At 40.6% G+C, this 21,590-nt stretch overlaps 1 protein-coding gene across 20 annotated transcripts in view; it reads left to right on the top strand.

Moving 5' to 3' along the window:
* Positions 1-21,590, top strand: part of jakmip3 (Janus kinase and microtubule interacting protein 3) — a 379,633-nt gene that overhangs the window by 263,208 nt on the left and 94,835 nt on the right. For all 20 annotated transcript variants that reach the window (XM_043712579.1, XM_043712578.1, XM_043712577.1 and 17 more), the window contains 4 exons: positions 4,156-4,221; positions 6,074-6,142; positions 6,234-6,311; positions 9,918-10,121. In XM_043712579.1, coding sequence (XP_043568514.1) covers positions 4,156-4,221; positions 6,074-6,142; positions 6,234-6,311; positions 9,918-10,121 — 417 coding nt within the window. The remainder of the gene's footprint in view (positions 1-4,155; positions 4,222-6,073; positions 6,143-6,233; positions 6,312-9,917; positions 10,122-21,590) is intronic.

Here is a 21,590-nt window from a genome sequence, read left to right as displayed (position 1 = left end):
TTCAACAGCATTTACTGCTGGGCTACATACTCATTCAATCATTGGTAACCCAAAGCTGGTGTGCTGCTTATATTGTAAGGAATGGTCATGGATGAATTGTGCAATGCCTTTCATGCACTTTGTTTTGTGAGCTATCACATTTTACTCCCTAATCATTTATCTAAGTAACAAAGAAGAATTGTATTGAACACTGTCCATTATAATTTAGACAGCGCAAAGTTAAGCCTGGCCTTCACTAAAAGGCATGAGCTGGTATTTGCAGAAAATTCTGAATCTACTGAAAACACTCAACTTATGTCTTTTAATGCACTGTATGTAACTATTTAAAACAATTGCCCTACATCCAGAGATATCTGAGTAATAGTTTTAAAGTCAAAGACCAAGTTCAATAACATTTCTTCTCAGCACCAATAGTCATGCATAATTACAAACCTCTAACCCTAGCATCTTATTTCCTCATTCTGCATTGCTTGTAGCTGTACATAGAAAGAACTTACAGATGGATGTCTGTGTTTATATTTTTCATTCTAATAGGTGGAAAATCATTGGTAGCATATCAATAGCTGCCCAAAACATCTGCTGGCAGACAAGGTTTCTCACCAGCAACCTGAGACTGCAATGAGCTGCAATTCCCTATTGAAACAAATGTTAAAACATTTGCTGCCTCACAGTGCCAGGGACCAAGGTTTGATTCCAGCCTTGGGCGACTTCCTGTGAAGTTTGTACGTCCTCCCCATGTCTGTGTGGATTTCCATTGGGTACTCCAGTTTCTGCCCACAGTCCAAAGATGTGCAAGTTAGGTGGGCTGGCCATGCTAAATTGCCCCATAATATCCAGAGATGGACTAGCCATGGGAAATGCAGGATTATAGGGATAGGGTGGGGGGGGGAGGGGGGGGGGGGGATCTGGTGGATGCTCTTTGGAGGGTTGGTGTGGACTCGTTGGGTCAAATGGCCTGCTTCCACACTGTAGGGATTCTATGATTCAAAACAGGTGGGTTTTGATTGGGTCAAATGTAATTATTTCTAAAATCTCAGACCTGACCTGAGGCTCTCTTGAACCATCACTCTATCAAAGATAGAAAAGATGGACAATAGACAACCAACTCACCACTGTTCAGCAAACCTGGTGATGAAGACCAGAACCAGCCCTGATCTTTATACACTAAGACATTTACTTATACACTTGCACACAATTAACTGATACCTCCTAAACGAGCAATCACAGTTTCAGCCTGTTGTTACTTTTAGGGAACAAATGAGTTCCCAGTTCATGTCCATTCACTTTTGTACAATTAAATGGAATTCATACACAAGACATAGGTGGATTGCTCATAGCGCTATTTTTAATAAGTTGTATACTTTATTTTTTTCCCCCCTATTTTAATGTTAACCATGGCCTCAGGAAATCCAGGAAGCTGGTTCTCAGCAGTGTTTGTAGATGATGGCTGCTTCCTCTGTGACCACCTGTTTCCTTCATTCCTTTACCATGATTTGAGCTTTTCCATCCTGTTATCTGACCTCGTCTTCCCAGGATGAAGCAGATCGTCACCTATGGCTCTGCCCAAATCTGTCTCCTCTTACCTCACAGTACAGCTCTGCTCACTTCCTCACGCTGTCTAATGTAGCAGCACAAAACCTGTCTTATCCTTGGCTGTGATTTCTGCGCCAGCGTTCCCCACCCGACAAAGAGCCAAGCCTATCAATCCAGTGGTTTCAGGTTGGGAATTCTGATGGAATAAAAAAGCGACACTGGAGTACAGAATCCAATGTTCAGGGAAACCTGGGCTGCTGCTGCCCACTCATAAATCATGCTATAAGAATGGTTGGGAACTCAATTGCTGTGAATTTAGACTGTGACACTATTATTAAGTCATGTGCTTTATCCATAATAATTATGGTTGACAGTTTATGGCTTGAGACATTATCGCTGTTACAATTCCCATGAAGACTGATTTTTTAAAAAAGATATTTATATTTCCAATGTCTGACTAGAAGGATCACATGACAAGATTTCACATTTTCAGTATTTTACTGTAATAAACACTAAAAGCAACATTGTGCAACACTATTCACTGGATAACTTACATTTTAAAGTGTAGAAAAAGATACCCCTTCTAACTTCTAAACTGCCCAAAAATCCATCTCGACAATTATGTTATTGGATTTGCAATTAGAAACTTTAATCTTCAGGAATTACTCCAAAGTTATTCTCAACTCCTAATGGGTTGCTTTCTTTTTCCTTACCAGTAGGTAACTTCTAATCCCTGCACTGACTTCCACAGGGAGAATCATCTTAGTAATTCCATTTTCAGGCCAATACTAAGGAAATCTTCCAGCCTTGTTTAAATCCTTATGAATTTAGTATCTTTGATCCAAGTGTGTACCTCCTCCATGGACGTTATCTTTCTCTCGATTCCTGTAACTGAATATGTCTGTGAGGTTTAGGAAAACCTGCAACTCAAACCTACAATGGCTCACTATAGACTTCTCTTTTCCTTAAGGCATGTAAATCACATGAGCCTTGTGACCATGTAGATATGCTAATTAGCTATTATCTAAGCCACACCCCTCCACAGTTCATTTTAGTTTGAAATTGTCTAAAAAGTTTAAAGGTTAACCGTTCACAAAATGTGATATTCCTAACACCTCCCCGTGCACCTTGAAGACTAATAGCATACCCATTGTCAGCACATATGCTGTTGCCATTGTTTATTCGTTTGAACATCCTTCACCTACTCAGCAAATTTCTTCACTTAAGTCCTTTATTCCCATAGCAACCAAGTCACCCAAGCTAGCGGTCAGCAGAATTCAGAGCTGGTCACATGATCTCCCTTCATTCCTCCATTTCACCTGAAAATAGAGAGACTTTCCCAAAACATAACAAATGTTATTAACTTTGTATTTGCACATTGTATATTTACTCTACTGCATTCTGATGTTGACAAAAAAATTTGTCGCTGTGTTCAATATTACGTACTCAGATATTGACCTGAGGTGCTGCAAGGGGTAAATATCTTGAGGAGAAAGTGAGGGTTGCCAATGCTGGAGATCAGAGTCGAGAGTGTGGTGCTGGAAAAGCACAGCATGTCAGGCAGCATCTGAGGAGCAGGAGAATTGACATTTCGGGCATAGGTCCTGATGCAGGGCTTATGCCCAAAACATCAACTCTCCTCCTCCTCAGATGCTGCTTGACCAGCTGTAAATATCTTGAGTCAAAACTCCCCAAAAAATATCACCACAATGAAAGGTAGTGTATCTTAGATATCTGAATAAATAAAAATCCCTTTGTTAAATATGCTGAAAACTGTCAAAATATAGTTTTTGCACCCCATTGAGACATGAGGAACTGGTCTCTATGTAAACTATAAATAAACACGAGCGCAGTGTAGGTTTGGCTTAATGAGCTAGAGTCCATTTCTCCATTGCATTCAACTTTGAGAAATAATATACTGAAGGTCAATGCAGAGGAAATTCATCCCTACAATTAACCAGACTCTACAATAATAGATTTAGAATGCTATCTTGCTAATAGGAATGAGGTTTTGGTGTAATTGACAAGGTTTGTGCAATCACTTCTACTTCTGACCACAGTCAGTAGTCGCTTTGGAGATACCTGTGGGGCTAAACAATCTCCATCAAGTTGCCATTGCCAACCTTCTTCAATCACGTACTGACACTGTCTGTCTTCCTATTCAAAACAAATAAATTGTCTTGTAAACTGATGCAAAATCTTCAGACTGACCACAATCAACTTAATTGTAATTATAAGGGGCAATTGGTCAATCAGACAGAAGTTCAATCATTTATCAAATTAGAGGAGATAAATATTTGTGTTATATTTGCCCTAATTAAAACAATTATGTACATTTTGAACAGAGTTGCGGACTTAACTCATCCATTTCTGCTGGGTTGGGCACACCACCCACAATAATGTCAGAGGATGCAACTCTTGGGTTTAATGGTGTTGCCATGTATTTATTCCGAATCTCGCTGGGTGTATGGTTTGTTTGTCTTCATGACTCACTCCTTTACAGAGATGAAATAAATCACTGGCAAAGAAAGGGGAAAGAAGCATACAGTGTTTAGGATGTGAAGAAAATATAAAAATGTGTTAATTTTAATTATTTTCTTTCTTTATTTACTTGTTAATTAGAACTTGACCAATGAGGAACAAGTGGTTGTGATTCAGGCCCGAACAGTTTTGACATTGGCCGAAAAGGTAACATTTTTAATTGTTGATTAAACAATCTTTCACAAAAGTTAAACACTGGAGTCGAACAAGGATTTGTAAGGAATGAGTGCACTGAATGAGTTAATGCTAAAAGAAAGTGAAAGAAATCAAAGCAATGTTTAGAAAGGTACATTAAAAAGAGTTTGAATCATACATTATTTTGTTGAAAAATGGCAATCAAGCTCATAAAATTCATGCCCTGCAGCTTAAAGTACAGACAGTAAACAGCAGTAAATGTAAGCAACTGGACTGGACTCACAGGCACGTTAATTGTGCATGTAAAACGTACCAAGCCATTTTTGTGCAGGCTATGTTTGAATTCTACAGAGTGAGAATTATTCACATCTTGGCATTTAACTTCCAGCCCAAGTTGGCATTGGTGTTGGGTGTTTACTGAGTGTCTCACACTGGGTCAAAAGCATTTCTGGGGCACGAGCAAGATGACTAGAGGGTTCACTTGATGATGACTGCAATTATTGCATCTGACTGCCTGCTCATTGCACCATATGCTATTTCTTGGTAATAGATCTTTGACTTCATATCGAGATGAGAGAACGATATTTGGATTCATTTCACCTCGAGTGCAGGCCAATGGTCTTGGCTTTAGGCCCACTGCTCCTCCTCAGTTTCTTTATGGAAAACTTAAGTAATTTCTCTTTGGGGAAGTTATTAACCCATTCTATTCCAATATGGGCCAACAAAATGGTAGAGTCACAGAACTCCTGATACAAAATCTCCTGAGTTGCAACATTTAAGAGGCATTTGGATGGGTATATGAATAGGAAGGGTTTGGAGGGATATGGGCCGGGTGCTGGCAGGTGGGACTAGATTGGGTTGGGATATCTGGTCGGCATGGATGGGTTGGACCGAAGGGTCTGTTTCCATGCTGTACATCTCTGTGACTCTATGACAAGCTAAGTAAAACGAGAGGTGAAACATTACAAAAAGTCTGGGTTAAAAAGGTTAAGAAATAACCAAAAATGCTGCTATAAATCCAAAGATGTAATCATATAAAGGACACTCTTGATTTTTTTCAGTTTCAAGTACATATTTGAACATAGTATGTGTCTTTTTAAGTGAACTATCAATTCAACACATACTTTATGCCCATTTTATTTGTACTGATTCTAATTCCTATGTTGCGGAAAACATCGGGAATTTAAGTGACTATGAATATCATGGTTAGTGTTAATTTTAATGTGAGTAACTGCATACTGCCAGACACTTCTAGTGCTACTACAAAACACGTTGTAGAAGAAAGTTGTTTTGGTGTTAACTGGACAAACATCAGATGGAACAGACACTTGCCTACTCCTCCAGTTGCCTACGGTCTATAACAGCAAAATCATTTAGTTATTTTACCTCGGGATATCAGGTGGGATAAATAAAGGGAGCGTTAGAAAGAGAGGAGAGGAGGATTAGAAAAATGCAATGGTTTGCACAAGAAAATCAATTTGAACATAATCTCTTTTTTACTCCCAATAATTCCTAGTTTCATTGTGTCCTCCTAGCACACTGCATGGGTGCATACACCACCCTTCTGAAAAAGCAATTAAACTCTTGGATTTAAATCTCTTTATGTTTGCTAGATGAGAAAAAGTAATCATAACAGTCAGATTGAAACATAGCTTTCTATGTTTTGTGTTGCAAATACATTTAATTCAGAAATTAAGCCAAACTGGGATTGTAACTAATTGATGATGACCCATAATTAATGTGGGTAAGGCAGGTGGGAACTCAAAAGGAGTCCTTTATGGAAATATTTAAACATATTCAGAATTGAATTTCACTGGTTGTTAAATTCTGTAAGAGGTTGTTTGATTTTTCACTCAACTTCCAGTGGTTGCGACAGATTGAGGTGACAGAGTCTGCACTACAGCAGAAGATGAATGACATTGAAAATGAAAAGGTAAGCAGAACTCACAAATAATGTCAGTGATATTGAAACCTCCGCACAAGACACATGGCAGTTTCTGAATTATTTCTCCACCTGTTCACAGGAGCTCTTCAGTAAACAGAAGGGCTACCTGGATGAAGAACTGGACTACAGGAAACAGGCCATGGATCAAGCTCATAAGGTGCGATTCCTCATTTTCTGCAAATCTTCAATTTTGAAATGGCGCTAACTTGTTGGCATTTTTGATTTATTAAAATAACATCCACTGAAATCCCACTGAAGGCATGGCAAACTGTTAACTCAATAAAAACTGTGCCTTAAATTAAGTAATGATGATGACTCTCGAGTAAGGTGTGGTGATAGTTGATAGTGATGGTTTTAATGGTTGCAGTCAAGTGAATGGGATAAGAGGTCAGTAGGGTGCACAATCCGAAGGCCTGCTTGTAACTCAATGCTTACTAACCACCATTCTACAAATAGGATGCAATTTATGGTCATAATGCAAATGATTATTTGGCATTAGGCTTTAAAATATGCATATAGTTTTTAAAATAGCTGTTGATGCCACTTCATGCACTTAGCATCAAGGAAGTGCTGAATACATTGAACATGTGCATAAGATCCCTTCAACTACACTGAAAACAGCAATTCTTAAGGAAACTGGCATTATTTGGCAGTAGTACACATTGTTTCTGTTTACAGTTTCAATTATATTTTGTTCTTTTTAAGTAATTCAGTTGCTTTCTATTTTCTGTGGATTGAAGTGGTACAACCACAGTTCTGAGAGCTGAATCCTACAGAGCCGAGCCAGCTATTTGATAGCTTTCGGGGAGGATTTGAAGAAGCATAACAAAGCGTTTATAACTGGAGTAACATTTACACATACCCATACTTTCCCACTCTTTATCTGTAGACCATGGTATAGCAACCTAGACATGACTGCAGAGGCCTGCTGCATATACCAGTTGTATCTCACAAGGGAATCATCTTGAAACATTGTCTTTTTCTCGAGGTAAACCTTGGTGGCATAAATAAAGGTGACACCATCCAGAGGGAAGAATCAGTTAAAAAAAATTACTTGGAAGTGAACATACTAGTCATACTGGAGCACTGTATTGAAATTTACAAAACAAATGAGACCAATATGCGTCGTTAGGCAGCATCTGAGGAGCAGGAAAATTGATGTTTCATCAGGAATGAGGCTGGAAGCCTCGGGAGTGGAGGCTGGGAGCCTCGGGATTCTCCTACTTCTTGGATGCTTCCTGACCTGCTGTGCATTTCCAGCACCACAATCTCAACTCTAATCTCCAGCAACTGCAGTCCTTGCTTTCGCCCAATATGCTTCGTTCTCAAACTTTACTGTTTCTTTTTCCGTCTGGGCAGTTTTGTGTTTTACATTTACTAAATCTCGTTCCATGCTGCAGTTGTCCAAACCTAATCCTAATTGCTCTTTTTGCCCCCACAAGCGAGGTTGTTCCCTGAAGCCATGGAGTTCACATGTGGCAACTATATTGTGGGAGACCACAATGGCAGGATAAAGAGCTATGCAGTGTAGGCACTGCCAACAAAAATAAGACATGAAGAAGGAATGTAAGATGGCCCATTTCATGGCTGTGGAACCTTAAACTTTCTAAGTGGAAGCAAATATATTATCATCTGAGACAGTGGGAAAGGAGCCAGGGTAACTACATATTTGCAGATTGATTGGAAGATGAAGAAGACTATTTCATCCCGTACTTCAAATACTTATCCAGCTTCCCTTAAATAGATGTTATTCCAGAGGAAATGCAAGTTAAAAAGCACTTGGAGATGGTCATAGTGGAGTGCCTTTTTGAAGTATAAAAATATAAATCAGACTGCTGGTGTCATTTGCAAGTTTTACTGGTTCTTCCTTCTGGGACGATCTCTACCTTAAACATTCTTGATGTCAATGTGGAATTTCCAACAATCCGCAACATAAATGATTATTTATCCTAATCTCTCTCTATCTCTCTCTCTTTATTCTCTTGATGACAATTGTAAATTGATGGCTTTTTCACACTGGTTCTTTAACCTAAAAAAAAGACCTTCGCCATCTGGTGGTGGTTTTGAAGATTCTTGACATTGAGACCATTTCTATGTCTTCACCACGATGCTGTTGGAGTTCTGTTACCCTGCACAATATTCTCAAAGGCAGCCACTTAAACAAGCCTCTGTCACCTTACAATCCAGTGGGGAATGGTGGGCAGGCTGTGCAGGCAACAGGTCAATCCCAGATTTTGGACGATTCACACAGGGGAGATGCGTGTGTGATCAAGGCATGTAGAAGACCACAAGCGAGCTTCAAGACAGAGACACCTCTGAAAAATCTGAGATTTTACAAGTTCCAAATATCCTGAACTGTGAAGGTATCATCCTGGAGGGTGATCACCATCACAGTTGGCTTGCTGTCATATCTGCATTGCTCTGATCTCCATGGATCTGGAATTTAAAGAAGGTGCTGATGGACCTACCACCAGGCTTTGTCTCAGGAGGAATGGGGGGCCATCTGCAGTCTGGGCACTTCATTGTCACGTATTGACTACCTGCTGCTGCCAACAATGTCAGTCTGACTTGACTCTGACAAGACCATTTGGATGTGGCAGTGTTTCAGGAAGCCACCACAACGCATTATTTTCCAAATTTGATCACAACCAATGACCTATTTCAGTAGGAGTTAGAGGATTCTGTCAAATCCATCAAAACCAGTTGTATTACCGAATCTCCAAAAAGCCTTTATTGCTCACTGGAAATAAACATAGATATCAAATCTCTAATTATCTTGTCTTTTGACAAGAACATGAACCAGAAAGGGGTGGATAAAGATGACACAGTCATTGAAGAGGACAACAAACTTTAACTTGGGTTTTTTGATGAAAAGATTGATGTCAATTTTACATAGGGAGATAACAATTAATTTTGGCATGCACTGTGACACTGGAGACTTCTTTTCTAGCTGTGCATCTTTGTCATAGCCAAGGATTTCTACCCTGAGTCTTCCAAATGGGAGCCAGAACTTTCAGTTTCTAAACATCCTCGCAGACAAAAACTCCTCTTTCAAATTTCTCAATTCTCAAAGGAAATATCTTTCCTTCCACTTCTAGCTAATGTAAATTGACAGTGGAGCTATATTGCTGTATGTAGTATTAATACAATATATTTATATTATGCCTTGATGTGTCAGTAGAATTACCTTTTCCAGTCATTCATATAATGAGCCCACTGTTTTGTAATTTTCATAGCAGCTATAAACTTGAATAATCCTGACTGTTGTAAAAGAGAAGCCAAATGAAGTTATAAAGACATTGTTTTAGATAAGTGTATAGTGAATATAATAAAATGTGTTGAATAATTCAATGACAGATTTGTATTTTATTAAAGGTAATAGTGAAAGTTTTGATAATTTTGCCATGTGTCAGATCAAATTGGAAATGAGTAAAATACATAAAACAATGCACAGTGCAATTTCCATTTGTTTGTCTTCATTAGAGCCGTTAAACCTCTAGAGCCTGTTTTGAGAAGTATAGATCCAAAATAAATATCAGGAAACAACATGAAGGTGTAATTGAAGCATCCATTCAGCACACTGGAATTGTTGGCATATTTTTCACAAATGTTAATTTCAAAAGCCGATCACTCTTCATGTTCTGGAACTAAGTTGAAACAATACTTGACTTTGAAAATTGTAAGCTATTCCACCATCAGATACCAGCAACAGCATTGTAACTGTAGTACTGTATGAGAAATGTGCATGTTCATTTTACAACAGCGGATTCTGGAGCTGGAAGCCATGTTATATGATGCTCTGCAGCAAGAAGCTGGTGCCAAGATGACTGAGCTTTTGTCTGAAGAAGAACAAGAGAAGCTGAAGGGGGCAGTGGAGCAATGGAAGCGGCAGGTCATGAGTGAGCTCCGGGAACGCGATGCACAAATACTGAGGGAGCGAATGGAACTTGTCCACCATGCCCAACAGGTAGATATTTATTAGCTGTTCAACATCTGAAGGCACCTCATTCAGAAATGGCTGGCATTTAAAAATAAATGTATGCTATAACTTGCAACCATCTCCACTAACCAAATAACCTGAAGTAAGCCATAAAATGAAAACAATGAGTCAAGCAGTCATCCTGCATAATTGGGATTGAAATAGTGGTTGTATAGAACTGTAAACAGGATTGATGTTTTCACAATGCCTTCAGAAAAAGTCTCAGAAAAATTCGATGAATTGTGGCAGAGAAATGCTACTAATTTAATGTATTAAAGCCAATCTCTGTACTAAATATTCAGAATTCCTCTCAAATCTCTTGAGTTACATGCATAAATCCTCATTTAGGCTTATTGTAGAAGATTCTGACCTATTGTGTGATTATAGCGATGCTTATTTTGGTAGGAACCAGATTCTAGTCCAGGGTAGGATCATATCTGTCCAAGAATTAATTCATAGACAATGGGCCAAATGTCAATAATGCATGATGTTATTAATGGACAAAGCAACCAGCAAATTCCAGGGATTAAGAGATATGTTACAATTCTGAATTTTTGTAACTTGTTGATCAATTTATGTCACTTAAATATTTGCTTTACACAAATGGTATCTTGTCCTTAGCCTCCCTGTTATTTGAAAGAACTTTCTTCATTTGCACATTAATTTGCCAATTAACTTCTGACAGGAATTTAGTTCTACAATTTAACAGCATTAATGTTTTTTCACAATATGATAACTGTTAATATCATGCCTCTCTGGCCCTGAAAAAGATGAACAGTTTGAACTGTTTTATCTTGTTTATGTATTCAAATTGTCAAAGATCTATTAAAAAAAGTTAGATTTTTACATTTTATCATAATTTCCTAGTTTTCCATTGTGTTTCTTTATCCCTATTTGATATAATTCAATCCTTCTGTCCTTCTCTTTGAGCAGAATCTTTTGGATTCTTTTAGACTGAGTAGGAAGGCAGGAAGAGGAATGTAATTGCGTAGGGTGGTGTGCAAAATTTAAACAGTGGCTTAAAAATTTGGTATTCATTTAGAAAGAAGCCTCACAAATGATTGAGAAGCTCTTTTGCATTCATTACCATGGCATAGATACTCGTTAACATTCCAGACCAGTGGAATTACATTCATAGTCAGAATCCTTTTCGTAATCATTGTTTTAAAAAAAAGTATTTTCACAAACTTGAGTGTATATATGAGTTGTGTGCCTGATGGATGGACTTCTGCCTGATCACTCTGGTGAGTACACACTGCGATATGCTTCCTACTGAGATTTCTTCATTAGCAAGATGATTCAGAATAGGGGTTGCCAGATTTTTGTATTATTATGATTCTAGCTGATGATATTACTGGACAAGTCAGATGTCAGGCTGAAATCTAGCTTGATAGAACTTTTTACTTCTTTAATGTGTTGGTGTTTCACTGAAAGAAATGCTGCAGATTTTGTTTAAACAATATAACGATGTTTATGAAACAAAATTAAGACAAACTAGAACAAATCAAGCAATTTATAATTCAATTTGAAAGATTTTAAAATGCGTGGAAAATAAAAATCTATTACATACATCATCACTTTTCAGTGCACATTTGCCAGAGAGAATTCTCTTCTCTGTCAGATCTGAAGCTGGACTCAACTGCTCCTTTCAATTCGTGATCTTGAGAGATTGATAGCCTCCTCCCTGATTATCCATATAACAGACGTTAAACTTTCTTAGCTTCAAATAATTCCTTCATGATTTTGACCAAACACTTCTGGTCTGGAATATTCAAACTAAAACCCTTCTACTGAGGTAATCTATTTCCTAACAGCTGAACTAACTCCTGTCAATGGTGCAAATTAAAGGGAGTATTGATGGTAATGTGTGCTGGAAAGGGTGAGGAAACAGGTGAGTTGGACAAGGGGTGGTGCTAGGTTAAATTGGACACGAGCAGCTGGTGGAGTATGAGTCCAGGCAAAACTTCATATAGGTGAAATGAAATGGTAAATGGGATGAAAATGTCTGGGAGAGATTGAAACAGGACAGAGGGGAAGCCAGTGGAAAGAAGACGTTTGTCAATGGTCATAAAGGTCATCCTATGTTAGAGGAAAGGACTGAGGATGAAGGAATAAAAAAAGTATTACTTTATCGGGAGTTGGGTCTCTACACAGTCATTTGCTGAGAATTTGGAGATGGAAGGGGCCTCAGGTTTGGTGGCACATGTTCCTACACGGCTCAGGGAACCAAACCTTTATGAAGTAAAACAGAAATAACAATAAATCATTGTGTGAAAACACTGTTGGGGAGTGTTTGCTGAAATAAAGCTCTCACAACAGTGTAAAGGTTAGGATGCTCTAGCATCTCATAACTCTGATATCCCAGTCTGGCCGTGTAATGCAGTGAAGTCTAAGCTATGAAGTGGCTCATACTCCGGAAAAATGGCTTGGGGATGTGGGGTAGTTCCACATGAAGTTGCGCAAGAGCATTCGGTGTCCTGAGTACTTCAATCTGATCAAAGGAAAAAGGGTTGAAGCTATTGCAGGGGATAATGAAAGTGACCACATCCCACATGTATGGAATATAATCTTATGCTCAAGGCTAAAAGCTGAATATGACAGAATGACAATGGGCCTCACCATGAACGGGCAGGTGCAGAGCAGGCTTTCATCCAAGATCTGAGCAGCTAGATTAAAGGCCCAAATGTTATGGGTATGAGAACAAGTTGTCTAGTTGAACCAACCATATCGTTCCTGTTATTTGTCATTGATCCATAATTGAGTGCAAAATTCTTAGCAAGCTGAACCAAACCAGCAGCTCTTCTGACTTTGTTGTACCAAAGAGAAAATGAAAGAATGCCCAGCAACAACAATAGCAGGCACCTGAAGCTAATGGGCACCCAGCTGTGGACCAAAATGTTATATCTAAAGAAGAGGATTTAGGTCTTCAGTACCCTTGAGTAGTCTACTGCAAGAGGGTCTACGGAAGGCACCATAGCTACCTGCAGATAGATGAATGCCAACACTGCCAGTATCTTCCCATGATGAGAAACTGAATCAGCTCCATCTGACATCCTCCTACAAAAGGTCATTTGGAAGGTAATGCTGTGCCTCTGTCATTCAAGCTTACAGTGAGATAAAATTTCCTCCGATTAGCTCCTTTCAAAGCGCAACTGGAGACTTGTGTAGTATCTCCCAATCAACCACCCACAAGTGCATTTGTGAGTTAATGGATGTCCTTCTCAGAAAAGCATATCTGCTTGTGCAGTTCACCAGAAAGTCAAATTACCTGAGCCTTTGAATTTGCACCTGTCACTGGGTTCCCTAGCTTCAAGAGCCAATCAGCTGCCCTCATGTGCCCTAGCATCATCCAACCAGTTACTGAACAAGAAGGGATGTCCACTCCCTCAATATCCACCTCAGTTGTACCTGCAGGCAATAGTTCCTGCAGATTTGTACCTGTTATCCATGGAGTTGCTACAATCTTGCATTCTGCAACTCCCAGGTTCCTCAAATTGTTGACCCCCAATTCCACCCCCCACACACACACACACACACACAATCCTACCTCGCTGTCAAGCACAAGTGATAATGTTGGATGATATGGCTAATGACCAAGTAAGGAACCTCCAAATTGATGCCGAACAGCAGCACAAAGCAACCTTAACATCAAAGGCCAGAACTGACCAGATAATTGGTCTCCTGAAAGTGAGATGCTGTTACCTGGACTGCTCAGGGGGAGCACTGTAATACCAGTTAGACTGTCCTCGTCTAGAGGGCTGCGGCCTGCTAGGAGATGTCTGCATTGATCTGGTTGTAATCTCCTCAGCCTGAGGTGATGCAGACATTGTGGTCACAAGCTGAGGACAAAAGGAGTGACAGAGAATCTCTAGAATGTCCTGAGATGACAACCACTGGGTGCCTTTCCTCCTACCTTTTGTTTTGCAATGGCACATTCCTTGAGAGAATGAGATGCTTGGAGGTCAGTCAGGGTGCCTTGGCTACCTCTCGTTCAACCATCGAATGCATCTATGCAACAATGTGGAAGTCACTGTACACATCCTGAACATTCCACTGGACCTGACACTTCACAAAGCGACTGCCCCCATTCCATGGAGGCAATAGGTATTCCAGAACGTTAGACAGAACTAGGCCGAACACTTACACCCTCCACGTCAGTCTTTACTCATCTTTGGCACCTCCGCTAATCATTCCCCTGCTCGCCTCTGCATCTCTGTCAGTTCATTAATGCTTAGACCAAAGCATTCTCATCTGTTGTAGGCTTATCAGAGGCTCAGTAGTCCTCCAAGAATCAGAAATCCTAGTCCTAATTTACTCCACCAACAGTGAGCCCATGTCAATGCTGTGTTCTGGTTATGATCCCATGTTTACTCTAGATACATTAACAATTAAGGTGAACATTATTCTCTGTCGGAGGATAAAGGGGATGGCTTGATAATGTTTTCTCTGAGCTTCCCTTTGACTTTTACTCATTGGACGTGATAATGGAGATTGTGATGGAAATAGGTCGGAGGGTTTTCTGTTGTTATGCCTTAAGTAAGAGTGTCTCTAGAGGCTGTATAGAAGAATATAAAAGTGTATCAATATTACGAGCTGCCATGTTTATGCCTGTTATGCATATCTGTTGCTGCTTTATGTGCAACAGGTAGCAGAGCGAAAGACTTCTTACCAGATGGATGCACAAATCCAACCACCTCTTCAACACAGGCCTAGTCTCCTTAATCTCCAGTCTGCTCCATGGCCTGTTTCTCCAATAGGGTTACCATAATAAAGTCAGGTATTCCTCTCCTTGTCTAGGCAGGTTCATGCTTATTGTGCATGTTCATGACCTACAGATAGACAGAAACATTGAGTAACATGGGTCTGGGTGCATGAATGCTTTCCCTGCATTCATAGCTACAGATTCTGCTAATAGGTCTCCGAGTTGTCAATCTGTCCCTGTGTCTTATTGATAAGAATTTCCAAAGTGGCAGCTGACATGCTCCATCTAACCTTTAGCTATCATGTGTTTAGTTCTGATATAAGACATGGGCACCTGATGGTATCTGATCTGCTGAATGTTCAACATCATTTGTTGTTTTTGCTGTTAGAGCCAACATCACTTTCATATGAACAAACCAGTTAGGTGTAGGAGTAGGCCACTCAACCCCTTTGATTCTGCTTCAATATTCAGTCAGATCATGGTTGATCTGACTACTCTACATTCCCACAGAACCCCAATAACTTTCATCCCATAGCCCCACAGGAAGCTGCTGAGTAAGATAAGGGCCCCTGGTGTTAGAGGCAAGGTACTAGCATGGATAGAAGCTTGGCTGTCTGGCAGAAGGCAGAGACTAGGGATAAAGGGGTCCTTCTCAGGCGAGTGTGTTCCACAAAGGTCAGTGTTCGGACCACAACTTCTCATTTTATATTTTAATGATCTGGATGAAAACCTGAGGGCACTCTAAGTTTGCAGATGATACAAAGGTAGGTAGAGGGACAGGTAGCATTGAGGCTGCAGAAAGATTTAGACAGGTTAGGAGAGTGGGCAAAGATGTAGCAGATGGAGTACAACGTGGGAAAATGTGAGGTCATGCACTTTGATAGGAAGAATACAGGCATGGCTATTTTCTAAATGGAGAGAAGATTCAGAAATTAGAAGTGCAAAGGGACTTGGGAGCTCTGGTCCAGGTTTCACTTAAGGTAAGCTTGTAGTTAGGAAATCAAATACAATGTTTTCATTCACCTCGAGAGGACCTGAATGTACTTCTGTACTTCTGCGGCTTTTCGAGGCTCTGGTCAGACCACATTTAGAGTATTGTGAGCAATTTTGGACCCCATACCTCAGGAAAGATGTGTTGGCCCTGGAGCGGGTCCAGAGGAGGTTCATGAGAATGATCTCAGGAATGAAAGGCTAAACAAATGAGAAACATTTGAGGACCCTGGGACTATACTCAATGGAGGTTAGAAGGTTGGAGGGGAGGATGTGATTGAAACGTACAGAATACTGAATGGTCTGGGCAGAGTGAACATTGGGAAGAGATTTCCATTGGCGGGAGAGACTAGGATCCGAGAGCACAGCCTTACAGTAAAGGAAAGACCCTTTAGAATGGAGATAAGGAGAAACTTCTTTAGACAGAGAGTGAGGAATCTATGGAATTCATTGCCACAGAAGACAGTGCAGGTCATGTCAATGAGTATATTTAAAACAGAGATAGATAACTTCTTGATTGCCAAGGGGTCAAAGGTTATGGGGAGAAAGCAGGAAAATGGGGTTGAAAAACCTGTCAGCCATGATTGAATGGCGAAGCAAACTCGATAGGCTGAATGAGTCAATCTGCTTTTATGGTCTTATGGTCTTGTCAAGAATATATCTACCTCTGCCTTAAAAAGTTAAATGACTACTTCCACAGTCTTTTAAGGAAGAGTTCCAAAGATTCTTAACCCTCTGTGAGAAAATTATTCTTTCCTTCTCTGTCTTAAAAATATGTGAACTCTTACTTTTAAACAGTGAGCCTTCATTCTCAATTCGTGCGGAAGAAAGTAAACATTATTTCCACATGCACCTTTGTCAAGAATCCTCAGAATTTCAAATGTATAGATCAAATCACCTCTTACACTTCTAAATGTCTTAATGTATTATCTTTAGTATAGCTTGTAACATTTTTCATATAATAGATGTTAAGCTAACTAGCCTGTAGTTTCCTGCTTTCTGCCCAACATTTTTGAACAAAGAAGATATATTTGTTATTTTCCAATCTAATTGAACTTTCCCTGAACCTAGTGAATTGTGGAAAATTAAAGCTGAAAATGTGTTGCTGGAAAAGCGCAGCAGGTCAGGCAGCATCCAAGGAGCAGGAGAATCGACGTTTCGGGCATGAGCCCTTCTTCAGGAAGGGTTCATGCCCAAAACGTCGATTCTCCTGCTCCTTGGATGCTGCCTGACCTGCTGCGCTTTTCCAGCAACACATTTTCAGCTCTGATCTCCAGCATCTGCAGTCCTCACTTTCTCCTGTGGAAAATTAAAACCAAGCATCAACTATCTTGCTCGCCATTTCTTTTCATACCATCAAAGATATTGCAGGTACTGAGTTTTGAAGGATGAAATAATGGGAGGCAGTGTGAGGGAAAAAAACTTTCTTCAAATCAAGGAGGACTTGATGTTGGAGCAGGCAATCTAATTCTCGATGCAGGCAGAAATAAGGGCCCCAAAATGGAATTGTCACCCTCTGGAATGTCCATCAAAATGCCAAAACAGTGGGTATCAGTATTATCAAGTATATGAGATTATACAGGAAGTGGTTCTAAACCGAAACACAAAACTGTCCTCTGTGTGTATGTGTGTTGCCGTGAGTGCTGTAAATGTGGCAGTTTGAAGCACTAGAAAATATGACTTTGAATCCTCCATCCTTTTGGCTAAGTGCATGTTGTTGGGAGGTTTTTTTGCTTTGAAGTTGAAGGAGGCTTCTCCCCATATTTTACAAAACCCATTTAATTAATTGCCGACCCCACCCTGATGACACCACATCGTAGTTCTACTCTATCACTCAGCAAACCTGGAACAACTTGCTACTTTACCAGATCTCCTGGAATTCACAATATCTCTGTACAACGCCATCATTCAAAGCACACTGTGCAGTCCACAGTTATCCTGCATGGTTCTTGGCCTGGATGTAGTAAATAAGGGGAAATTGGTACACTTTTTTGTAATAGGGACCTGGATGCTCTGCTGGATGAGGTGGTGCAGAGCTAGAATAACCTCTCCACCTGCCCCTTCAAGGCCAGCAATGGAAGCCACAATGCCACACCATTGCCAACCTGATCCAAGGTCAGTGCAGTCTCAGCCATCTGGAAGACAACAGAGTTGGGAAGAATGTCAATGGCCTTCTTCCCACTCTGCTATGCTAAATCCTGCCATATTCTCTTTAGTACTTCACACTCATTCTCTCTCTGCTACTGTATGCACCTCCCACCAAGTATCTTGCCACAGCACTCTCACTATAGCTGCAACATTTTCCCACACTTGCTTTCACCCCAGTTCCTGATATCACTGAACCTGCATGCCCTCAGCACTGCTTACTCACTCGCAGGGCTACAATGTGCCACCTGCACCAATAACTGTGCCACCCATTTTCAGCTCCTTTAACGCTTGCCTGTCTCTCATTCCAGGAGGAACATATCCTACAATAGGGCAGAAAGTCTCAAGGTGGGTGATGAGCTGCCCACCTGTTAAGTGGAGACTATCCTGACTCAGACTGCCTGAGTGACTGACTGTGTCTAAACCGTTGGACTGGTGTCGGAGACTGCCCTTGGCTTACTGTGCTGGGAACCTCTGACCAAATGCTACCTTCCTTGACTTGACTGAGGACTGTTGACAATCATGACAAGCCTCCTTCCTTTGTGTCTGCACGAAACACCAAGGTAAGACAGAATTAATGTGAGCCTGTTTGTTTTCTGGTGGAGGAGGGGATGTTAAGCAAAGCACAATAAGGCAAGGAAGGGCAGGAATGAGGAGAGCATCAAGTAAACTCAGAATATGGAAACAGTATAACAGCAAGGCAACAGGCAAAAATGTAGCCTAGCCCATTCCTTGAGCTGGATGCGTGTCCCTGAGTATACAGAGTCCTTCCTGTAGCTGTACAGTTATAGTTGCTGGTGCAGCCCAAGGTTCTGCATTAAAATGCAGGAGTGTACTGTAAGTAGATTGAAGATGTGCCGTGAATGTTCTTAGAGAATGGCACATCTTGGATGTCAAACAGGCTGATGCCCATAGAGCATTTTCTGAGGTGTTAATGCCTGGTATCCAACCCGGAGATCCTTCAGAGCAAAAGGGGTTGAGTTGAAATTGTTTGGTATCTGCTCTGGCTTTCATGTCAAGCATCTCTAGCTTGTTTGACACATCTGCTAAGATAGGAAGCTGTCTATTAATGAGGCAAATGTGTCACTAATACTATGTTTAAAAGGCTATAAACTCAGTCAGAAACTTAGCACTCTGCTGAACAGATACAGTAACTTCTTCCTGACCTCGAGATACACCTTGACAGATTTCTCATGCAATTCTGTCACAAATGTCACAATGATAACCCTACAAGATTTTGCCTATTGTAATGCAACAGCATCTTTATCACCTCGGAAACAAAGAAAGCTTCCTGCAAAAGGCAAATTTCCAGAAAAATTAAAATGCGAATCAGCAAGCATTTAACACGGACTGGGAAACAATAAGGAAAAGGTTCAAGTTAAAGATGTGGAATGAAAGGTCAAGACAACATTCCTAGGGGGTAAAGAGTGTCAAAGCTGATTCTGGGCCATCTACTTGAAGGTGCAAGAATCTAAAACAGAATCTGAACTCAGCACAGGTGCAGTTGTTTCAGTAGTGATCGACAACTTACTATGGTTACAGTCAAAAAGGGTCAGAACAGCAATCATGAAACTTCAAAATCCAGGAGTCACCCTTAGTTGCTGGGCACATCACCACAAGCTCAGTCGCAGAGGGCAGAATGTCAGTGAAACATTACATATATTGAAGAATCAGAATATATTGGTATTGAGTAGAATTCAACTGAATCTCTTAAAAAGAATGAATACTGTCCTTCAAACTGAAGACAAGAAAGAATTTCGGCAAGAGTTTACCAAACTATTTAAAGGCATATTGAACCAGGATGATGGTGCCAAACCATCTCCTTGCAAAATTTCAGTTAAATTGTGTGATGCAAAGTCCAGTCACATTACCAGCGACACAAATAAAACAATGGTGCTCAGGTCTAGTAGCTTTTGCCAAGACAAATGGAAAACTACGATTGTGTGTGAATATCATTCTGTTAAATAGAGGAATATAAAGGGAAATCTATCCTATTTCATTTGTCAACTCTAACTTGGCAAAATTGGTCAGATGTAAGTTTTCACAAAGCTGGAGGCCAACAGTGGGTTCTGACAGCTTCTCTTAAACCAAGCAACAGATTGCTGACTCCATGTATTACACCATTTGGTCAGTATCGTTCCAGCCATCTCCCATCTTGGATCTCCTCTACATCAGACATTTTTCAAAGAGCAATATTTGGTATCCTGAAGGCAAAGCGGGCACCATTTGCCATATGGATGAATATGAGTGCGTGGAACATGACCAAAGGGTCAAGCATGTGTTAAAGGCACTACAGAGAGTAGGCCTTGCACTAATGATAAATATCAATTCTCTAGAACAACATTTACGTTCCTGGAACACATCCAAGAAAAATCATCACAGCAGATCCATGGAAGATAAGAGCCAGCAGTGAAGGTTTGGGACCACAGTGTGTAAACATTGTACAGTACCTCTTTGGCATGGTAAATTAAATTGGGATGTTTATCCCTAACTGTGTCAATCTTCCTCAATCTATAAGAGAGTATTTTTTAGAAAAGGACCAGAAATGGAATTGGAGGCAAGAGCAGGCTTCAGCATATCAAAAAATATGGAAGAAGCAATGAGGGTTCTTGATATATTATTACTACTTGGGAACTGAAGTTCTCAAGTGGAGGAAAAATGGATTTTAGTTTTCAACTCTATGTACAGCTGAACTGCTTTTCTAAATGGTCAGAAAGTTATTTTAAACAGTGAATTAACAACAGCATTTAAAAGTAGTCATGTGATGTTAGCTAAATGACCAGCAAACATACAGGAGGTAAAATTTGTAAAGGTGTTTGCTGACTTGAGTTTTATAACCAGCAAAGAGAGGGGGTGAGGAGGAGTGTGTGTGTGATGAGCAGGTTGAGAGAGAAAGGACCAGAAACAGGTTCTTTCAGAAAGGAGAGGTTGATACCAGCAGAGATACTGTTAGTGGCAGGGTCCAAGAAGCTGGGGCTATGGGTAAGTCCTGGGGTGCTTAGAAATCTCTGAGGAAGAAAAAACAGTTTCAGAAGCAGAAAGCTACAGAAGTATCAAAGAGAAAGACAACTTCCAAGATTGTTGAAAACATGAGTTTAAGGAATCCATGTGAGCTGAGTTAGCAGTTTATTTTACTGGTCTCAGTGAGAGAGACATTGACAGAAGGAAATAGCATCTAATGAATGTTAAGCAGTTTGCCAAAAGGAAACCATTGCCAGCTGTGCCAGCTGAATGAGAGGCTTTAGTGTGGAGGCAGGAATGACTCCTCACCTACACAAGGGAACCTTGATTATCTGAATGAGATGGGCGGGCACTATTTCGTTCGGATAATCGATTATTCGGTTAATCGATTAAATGCTTTTCCTCTGGGGCTCGGAGTTTTTAAAGAATGCTCCCCATTCAGGAGACTGCAGCAGCACACAGCACGTGAGACTGTTTCCCCAACACCGCCCGGCCCCAACTCGGTCCAACACCGCCTCCCAGCACAAAGCGCGCGAGACCCAGACCCCATCACCGCCCCCCCGCCCACCTCCAAAACCCCATCCAACACCGCTCCCTGCCCCTCCAACCTTGCCCCCCACGTCCGAACCCCATCCAACACTGCCCTCCACCCCTCAGCA

This window comes from Chiloscyllium plagiosum, chromosome 22 (assembly GCF_004010195.1).
Source record: "Chiloscyllium plagiosum isolate BGI_BamShark_2017 chromosome 22, ASM401019v2, whole genome shotgun sequence".
Taxonomy (NCBI): Eukaryota; Metazoa; Chordata; class Chondrichthyes; order Orectolobiformes; family Hemiscylliidae; genus Chiloscyllium; species Chiloscyllium plagiosum.
This window is presented reverse-complemented; position numbering and strand designations above follow the sequence as displayed.